At 40.4% G+C, this 9,541-nt stretch overlaps 1 protein-coding gene across 1 annotated transcript in view; it reads right to left on the reverse strand.

Moving 5' to 3' along the window:
• Positions 1-9,232, reverse strand: part of LOC309388503 (cullin-9-like) — a 59,325-nt gene extending 50,093 nt beyond the window's left edge. Inside the window, exons 1-4 of the mRNA XM_081945891.1 lie at positions 9,097-9,232; positions 4,747-5,343; positions 2,790-2,944; positions 488-1,021 (exon numbers count right to left, since the gene is read on the reverse strand). Coding sequence (XP_081802017.1) covers positions 488-1,021; positions 2,790-2,944; positions 4,747-5,329 — 1,272 coding nt within the window. The 5' untranslated portion in view covers positions 5,330-5,343; positions 9,097-9,232. The remainder of the gene's footprint in view (positions 1-487; positions 1,022-2,789; positions 2,945-4,746; positions 5,344-9,096) is intronic.
• Positions 9,233-9,541: the final 309 nt, after the last annotated feature.

The raw sequence follows: 9,541 nt of genomic DNA on the forward strand, positions 1-9,541 counted from the left end.
AATAACCAAAATTTCAGACAACTTTAACATGATTTCACTTAGGGATGCACTCCTAAATCAGAGCCTGGGGTGGGGGGTGGGGGGGAGGAGCCAGGTCTTCAAGTCCAGTTAAAAAAAAGCAGCAGCTTGAATCTCCAGGGAGATACTATTCCAGGGGGTAAGCAGTGCCAACAGAGAAGGCATCTCCTAGGTCCTATCAGATGACATGGCTTTAAAGATGGGAGCTGATCGGTCCTACCCTTCTCAATCTTATTAGACAGGAAGAGAAAATGAGGGACAAGCAGTGCTGCAAATAGTCTGGCCCCCGTGCCATGAAGGGCTTTATAAACAACAAGCATTGGTTGAATTGAAACTGGCTGCTCCTGCTGCTCTTGTAATAATAAAAAGGTGGTTTTTTTAACTTAAAAAAATTATACCAAACATTATTACAAAACCAAACTACCCAGACACAGGAAGCATTTAAAGAAACTTCTACCCCTCAACCTACCTGCACAGGAGGCATCCCGCTGTTGCTCTGACGAAATTCACCCTCATCCCCAGCATCAATCTCCTCGTATTCTTCCAACATCCGCACAGTCATTCCTGGCTTCAGATTCTCCTGCACATACTCAACATAGCTGCTGCGACTGGAAAAATCTGACAGAGTCAAAAATGGTTGTCCTTGCTTTTTTCTTGGTGAAGGCTTGGAAGTTACTAAAGGCACCTGAACAGCAGTACAAGTGGAACCCTTGGGCTGAAAGATGGATCGAATGATTCGAGGCTGGGCATTCGTCAGAGACAGAAGTTCCCTTTCGTGGCTGCGATCCCAGCCCATGACCCGGACTAGCTCTGAAATCAGGTTAGCCATGGCCATGCTGAAATCAAATTCTCGCTGTACCCGGCTTTTTTCCCCAAAGCTTGAACTGGGTGCTGAAGAGTCCTGATGATCCCCTCCCAGCTCTGTGGTACTGTTTAACTTGTCCATGAGGGAAGTGACACATAGGTAACGCTTCACTAGAGAAAACAGCAGCTTCCCCGGAATCTGAAAATAAATAAAGCTTATCATACCAATAACTAAAAAGAAATACGTTTCACAATTCTATCCCAGTAAGCAAAACAATTGGATTCCAAGAAAGGCTTAGGTCATGGAACTATCTCCAAATATTGTGGATCATCTCTATCAGCTTGACAGATTGTCAAAGTTGTGAAGTTACCCAGTTGGTCCTTGTTTAATATCCACTTGTTCAACAACCATTCAAAGCTACAAGGGCACTGAACGAGGAGAACTTATATGGGTCCTCATGTTGCGGCCAGTGCAGTCTCCAGTCACATGATTGTAATTAAGGCACTTGGCAACAAGCTCACAATTACATTGTTGCAGCATCCCGCAGTCAAGTGGTCACCATTTGGAACTTTGTTCACTGTTAGCTTCCAACAAGCAAAGTCAATGAGGAAGCCAACAGGTGATCACAAATGGTAATTACATGACTGTAGGACGCTGCGACTGCCTGTTATTCACCTAACACAATGATAGTGAATCTTTTAGACGTTGAGTGCCCAAAATGCACATGCGCACATGTCCAAACTGAAAGGTATGTGTGAATGCATGAACGCAAACAGGCATGTGCATGAGCGCGTGCGTAGCAGAGACCAGCTGGCCAGTGGGAAGTGGGGGCACCCCAACACCGGCAGTGCAACAAGAGGTAAGATCTTTTTCTTTCGTGAGCTTCCGTTTCGTCATTTGTAGGGAAACAGAAGCTCACGAAAAAAAACTCCATGGAGATCTGACCTGGGGCACATGCCAGCAGAGAGGGTTCTGCCGTGCCACCTCTGGCACGCATGCAAGAGGTTTGCTATCACGGACCTAACAGCAACTGGGACTATTGAAATTGCTGCCATAAAATGGTATAGTCACATGATATTGCATTTTATAACTGCATTGCTTAGCAACAGAGTTTGCAGTCCCAATTACATTAATGAACAAGAATTATCTGTACTATAAAACATCTGGATAGAATCAAATTATCAGTGCCATGTCCATTACTTATCACATGTGAGTTTCCATTAAATGAATAACAACCATCCCATTTTAATATATTTATATATTTACTTGGGGGTGGGATTATATGTCCATCTCAATGAATGCTGCATGGCTACTGACAGTCAATCAATCAAATTTTTAAAAATCTGAGTTAAAAATCAAAATACAATAATTAAGACACCACATAACAAACCATCCACACCAACCACACCCATACAGCTTAGCACTCAGGGAAAATCCAGGCCAATTCAGCTGACTTATACTGTTCCATAGGGCAGGAGCAATTCCTTAGTCTCACAAGGTAGCACTGTTCAAAATAGGGGACTTGTCAGATGAGCAGAGACTCTCAGAGAAAGGCAGTCCCACAAATGCAGGACTTTAAAGGTGATCACCACCTTGAATTGCACATAAGTAGAAGTATCCTGACAGCCAAAGCTGCATCTAAAATGGTGACATAACCCAGGCAAACCTTATGACCCAAAACCGTCTAGGCCGCTGAAGCTTCTAAATGTTCTTCAAGAACAACCCTGTGCAAAACATTTGTAGTAATCTAGTAGAGAGATGACAATGACATGAGGGATTGCGGGTAGGATTTCTGGTACAGGAATAGATAAAATTGGTCATCATCTCATTATTGTGATTTCCCCTAACTTTGATTTTAGACTATTCTTCTTTCATGAGATATTTATATATAGCCTTATATTTCGCTAACACCTCTTGAAAAAAGAAATCTTGATATCCATAACAATGCCAACCCAAAGGCTGGTACCTGAGGGAGATGAATCCCTTCAAAGGACATACAGTGCTCTTCAGAGGACGTAGTCTCAGCAAAAAGCTCCAAGAGAGTATAACGACTGTCAAAATCCATGTGCTGTTCAATGCCATCTTGCTGGCTCAGGGACAAAAGAACATAAGCTCGGCTTCCTGAAACCAAAATAGCCATGCTTAATGTGATCCTTCACTACATTTTATTTCTTCAAGATTACCTATCTACTTGCATGCTGAAAATCTATTCAGCTCTAGACATACAGTATATTAAAATATTTGACATAGCAGAGAACTGAAGGTATATCATAAATGCAGGTCATATAATTTACATGAAATTGGTAGACTAATATTCATGGTAGGTATCTTATTTTTTTCACAATATTTTAGCTAGCAATGATAACCAAGACAAGTGGCATTGCAATTCCCTTAAAATCATGTCACAATATCACTTAATACCACAATACCATTTCAAATATACAAGTCTCTAGAAACTTATTTCCCCATGGATGACATCAGAGATAGCTAATATCCTAAGAGGAAACTAAGTTGTTAAATGAACTGAGAAACTTAATAACTCCAATGTCCTCTTCAGTTAAAATAGCATGTCCAAAAGACGCAGTGTGTTGAGACTTGTAGATGGAACGGACTTTGTGCTTGAGGTAGAAAAAAATGAAACTTTGATTTTGGGTTTTACCAATTAGATAGATTTGTTGTTATAGAAATGGCTAGTTTATACTATTATGTAAAAGTAAAAAGTTGAGTTTTGAAGTTATTTTATTCTAGTGCACCAAAGGGAGTCGGAAGTCAATGCCTTTTTTTTCTTTTCCCCTTTTTTTCCCATGTTTCCTCTCCCTTTTCCCTCCCCTCTCTTTCCTATTTTCTTTTGTATTTTTGTACTTATAGTATTCATATATATATATATATATATATATATATATATATATATATATATATATATATATATATATATATATATATATATATATATATATATATATATATATATATAATATATAATACTATAATGAGAAAAATAACAAGGAAAAAGGAAACATAATAGCTCCAATATCCATAGTGAAAATAGCATATTCAAAAGACACAATGTGATGAGATTTGTAGATGGAATGCAAAAATCAGCAGCCAGCCAATTATCCCAAGTTTATGACACATTTATTTGTTCAATATTTTTCTTTAAAAAATGACTGATCAATATGAATGGGGTTGCAAAAATGCCCTACTCACTTATAAAGACTGTTGAAATGGTGCCATGATGACATGTGGGAAACAGCCATTCATGAAAATGAAAAAATATTTTTTTTTCCCACTAAAGAGAAACTGTTGCCTTCAAGTTACCGCGGTTTAGATGAAGAACTATATTTGTAACTATTATTTTTGTATCACTGCTAAGGTAGAAACAAATAAATCTGTTGCCCAAAAGCATGTGCTGTAATTGCATGAGTAAAGAGCCAATCTGGGAGTGGCCCTAGAATAGACAGTGGATTCAAAAAGCCTTATTCGTGATTAACTTTTTCCATTCATTCCAACAATTTTATTCAAATCTTGAGTAAGCATAGATTACTTGAGAGCCCAGTGACTCTCTCTCTGTCCTAGGAAGAAGGCAATGGCAAATCTCTTCTGAAATCTTGCCAAGAAAACCGTAAGGACATGCCCAAGCAGTTGTCAGGAACCAAGGCTGACTTGAAGGCAACGAAACAAAAAACAAAAGCTTACAGAGAAGATAGCAGCAAAGACCTCACTGGCATATGCTCTGCACTGTTTCTTTGGTGCTATAAAATTATTGAGCCTGTTTATTAGCAGAGTGGAAAGGTATGCCAAGTAGGAAAAGGTTTGATTTTCTCCAGGATAATATACCATAATGTATCTCTCAAATATGACAAGACTCAAAAACAGATTGAATTATTTCAAGAAAGCTCATACATCTCAATAGGCAACCTCACCTGCATCATGAGAAGCCAAAGCTCTCAGCATCTTGCCAGCACTACGACGAATTTGCTTCTCCTCGTTACACAACATCTTCATCAGCAGGTCTAAAGCACCCGTTTCCTTAAAGACACCTGTCAATGAACCAATGCTGGCATAAGCACTGAGCACATGGACAGTATTAAGGATGGAGGACTCTGGACCACTTGTCCTGGCCATCTGTCGATTAGCACGCTGTACCAGGTTCCTGACGTCAGCCTTCATTTCATGCAAGGAAGCTTCATCCACTGTGACATCAGATGGGAATGTGCTAGGTGATTTCTCTTCTTTTACTCGCTGCCCCTCAGGCTTCCTCTTGCCCAATAGTGTGGGGCAATTAGCATAAACTTCTTCTGCTGACATCCACATAAGAATGTTATCCATTTTGTTCTCGGTTGAAGCAGCATGGGTGGCATTTTCTACGTTGTCATCTAAACTCAGGATGCTCCAACGAATCAGGTATTCAGTATGTCCATCGTGTCCACGACGTTGGCGGATTAGCTCCTCCGCATAAGCTTGTAGTTTTGGCCCAAGATTTCCATTCCTCTTTTCACCCACCATGATGGAAAATATATCTATGAAAAAAGTGTAAGAAGTTAGAAGGTAACTTGAAAACTACCAAGTAAGGAATTTTCAAATAATTAACATTCACTTGATATATTTAGAAGCATTGATCTATTTAAATGCATAATTAACTTTGCTGCAAAACACATCAGAGGCATCTTTTTGGATTTTACAATACAATAGTACAATAGCAGATTTGGAAGGGACCTTGGAGGTCTTCTAATCCAACCCCCTGCCTAGGCAGGAAACCCTATACCATTTCAGACAAATGGCTATCCAACATCTTCTTAAAGACTTCCAGTGTTGGGGCATTCACAACTTCTGGAGGCAAGCTGTTCCACTGATTAATTGTTCTAACTGTCAGGAAGTTTCTCCTCAGTTCTAAATTGCTTCTCTCCTTGATTAGTTTCCACCCATTGCTTCTTGTTCTACCCTCAGGTGCCTTGGAGAATAGTTTGACTTCCTCTTCTTTGTGGCAACCCCTGAGATATTGGAACACTGCTATCATGTCTCCCCTAGTCCTTCTTTCTATTAAACTAGGGATACCCAGTTCCTGCAACCATTCTTCATATGTTTTAGTCTCCAGTCCCCTAATCATCTTTGTTGCTCTTCTCTGCACTCTTTCTAGAGTCTCCACATCTTTTCTACATCGTGGTGACCAAAACTGAATGCAGTATTCCAAGTGTGGCCTTACCAAAGCATTATAAAGTGGTATTAAGACTTCACATGATCTTGATTCTATCCCTCTGTTGATGCAGCCTAGAACTGTGTTGGCTTTTTTGGCAGCTGCTGCACACTGCTGGCTCATATTTAAATGGTTGTCCACTAGGACTCCAAGATCCCATTCACAATTACTACTGTTGAGCAAGGTACCACCTATACTGTACCTGTGCATTTCGTTTTTGTTGCCTAAATGTAGGACCTTACTCTTTTCACCATTGAATTTCATTTTGTTAGATAGTGCCCAATGTTCAAGTTTGTTAAGATCCTTCTGTATCTTTAGCCTGTCTATCTTCTGGAGTGTTGGCTATTCCTGCCAACTTGGTGTCATCTGCAAATTTGATGAGTTCCTCATTTATTCCCTCATCCAAATCATGGATGAAGATGTTGAAGAGATGTTGAAGATTAAAGAGACATTACCTACAAGATTTCTCAATTGTTTTCTCTTATATAAACATTTTGTTCTAAACAAAGTAATAGGTTTTTTAAATTTGTTCTGGAACTCTAGTGACAAACAATTTTGTATTCAATGATTTTTTTAAAGAAATATTTGTCATAATTAGGGTAATAGGACCTGTTACCCTCAAAAATCTCATTGTTACTTTCTTCTAAGAAAGTACACAATTGTATGAAGACAATTCTTCCCCTTTCCTGCCCATTTAAATTTCATTTAATTTTGGGTTAGAAAATACATAGCAACTTCAAAAGCTGAAAATATACTTAAGAACTCCAGTAAAATGGCACTGAGGAAATTGTCTAATAGGAGCACTTCTACTTTTCCAATTTGATTATTCAATTTATGTTTAACCTGCAATCTTCCCATTACTCTTTTTATTTTACTCTACTAATGCTATCCCCATATAAGTCACAGACCCACCCAGAATACTAATTATACTTTCACTGCTGAGTCTACTAAGACAAATGGAATTTAGCAACAGTGACTTAGCATTTAAAAAAAGAACAAAGAAAACCCTTTAAAGACCCCTGCCTGGACCCACAGGAGGAACAATGAATAGTCTGGGCATTCTCAGAGTACCACAATGTTTGACTATTTTTTGTTTGTATTACTTTTGTTTGATTTTAAAGCAGTGATGTTTAAACTGGGGTAATTACTTCAAAGGGATAATTTGGCTGGGGGTAATGGAGCAATTTGTAATTGTTTGATTGAGAGTCTAGGATCCATTTTGAGACCACTGCTGCTGAGACACTTCTGTAAAACAAAGTCTGGTTTGTTTTTTGTAGAGATAATGGTATTATTTAAGATGGTGAGAAAGAATGATTGGGTCAGTTTAAAAATCAATGCTTTAGACACGTGATGGTGTACCTATGGCATGTCTGCCTGAAGTAACACGCAGACGCATGTCGCCTGACACACGTGGCATTGTCCATTCCTCATCTGGGTTTCTGGCGCACAGGTGCATGCGGCAGTGCCGGAAACCTGAAGTTTATTTTCCGGCACGCAAATGCCACCTGGGCCACTCTTCTTCTGGGTTGTGGCCCAGACGAGAGAGCGAGTGCTCTCTTTTTAACACTCAGTGCCGAGAAGGTTCACCATCACTGCTTTAGACAGCTAAATTGTAAATTATGTCTGATAGACAAAGTTGTGTCACAATTATAGTGGCTGAAGGGGAAAAAGTATACTACTATAGTATTTGTTGGATGGTTCCAGCTGAGAGGAATATTCAGCACTAATAATAATGTGGCACTTAATATGGAGGCTAGATTAATTTACAGGAAGAAATAAGGACTTCCACTACCAGTGAAACATATGACTCAGATTTGACTTCTTAAAGCCTGGAGGCAGCTGGTGGGTGTGTAGTTCATAAGAATGAAAAGCAAATTCTGCACTGCAGATTCATATTCCATACTTTTATTTCCTCGGTTGAGTGTTTTGAACTTTGAACTTCAACAGAAAGGGATCACTTAATCCCATAGATCAGATGGAATATGGAATATGATGAGACTCACGGCCAACAAATTTAATAAATAAAACAGAAAAAATGAAATAGTATCAAAAATTTTAAAAATGAAATGTACAGAGATGGTTATACTTACAGTATAAAATTTATTACAAAACAGAGGAATGATGCACTCGGTGGCTACTTCCTGCTTTGGCATCTCATTAGTTCCTTAAGGATATCTATGATTAAGTACTCAATGTTTTAAAACTGCATTTACCTAAACTAGCTCAAATTTCAAAAGTCAGCAGAGAGACTTTGGTTTGCCAGAGCGACCCAATGAAGAAAAAAACAAAGATTCATATGAATAGTACAGCAAATGATGTACGAAAATATAATTTACAAAGACTCATGAACCGATAGGAAATAAACCATCTCCTCCACTTTTAGCAGTCTGGATTCAAGGAAGATTTTAGCACATTCAGATGCCAAAATGAATGGAAAACCTTTCTGCCACTTCTTTACGAAGCCTCTAGTCATCCTTTCATCTGGCAAACGGAGCTGGATTATAACGGGGGGGGGGGGGGGTGGCTGTTAGCCGCAGCCATTGACACGCTCACTTTACACAGTAGAGGCAATGCGAGCACACAACATACGAAACAGATTCTGACTCATCAAATGAAGCAAGGAAATGTACTCTTGTATTTTTTTAAAAAAACTTTTTGCCCTTTCGTTTTTGGTAGAAATCTTCCTCACGCTCCCCTTTTTGTTTCCGTGTTCAGAGAAGCCTCCCAGCCCGCGCCCGTTATCAGAGGAAAACGAGCAATATTCTAAGTTCCGTTTTCGCACACTCCATAATGGGAAAAGGAAGGAAGGAAGGAAGGAAGGAAGGAAGGAAGGAAGGAAGGAAGGAGGGAAGGAAGGAAGGAGGGAGAAAGGGAGGGAAAGGGCGGGAAAAGCGGAAGAGGGAAAACGAGCCACTAACCACCTTCGGCTGCACAACCGGGAACTGTTTTGTTTGCCTAACCCTGAAGGTCGCCGAGCGGAGACCATCTTAGAAACAAGCAGCCGGGGAAGACACGAAAGCCGGGAACGAAAGCCGGGAGCCAACCCGTGCTACGACCCTCCTCCCCTCCCATTCCTTACCCGGCTATCGAGGGCAGCAAGACGCCTCTCCCTGCTCCTTCTGCCGGCCACTTCTACCGCTTCGCGAGTTCCGGGTGGTCAGAACGCATGCGCAACAGCCTCCGTGCACGCACGAATCCGACTCTTTTAGACTCCCTTCAGTCGGCCGTCCTACGGATCCACGCGAGGGACATTTTGGGAGCGGTTAAAGCGGCGGGGTTAGAACGTGGAAGGAAGTGGTCTTGATGAGTCAGTCCTTCGCTCTGTCTGGGCTACTGTGGCTGAAAGAAGCCTGCGCGCTGCTGTGCGCGGTGGTCCCCGCTGAAAAGACGCTGTTGTGGTTGGCCGTTTGCAGCAGCTGTTTTATTACTTATTATGCCATTACTCTACTGCAAATAAACGCGATGGCGACACAGATTAACTATGGGAACATTACATTGTACTTAATAAAGTCAAAAAGATGTGG

The sequence above is a fragment of the Natrix helvetica genome (assembly GCF_964273705.1).
Source record: "Natrix helvetica genome assembly, chromosome: 2".
In the NCBI taxonomy this organism is placed as follows: Eukaryota; Metazoa; Chordata; class Lepidosauria; order Squamata; family Natricidae; genus Natrix; species Natrix helvetica.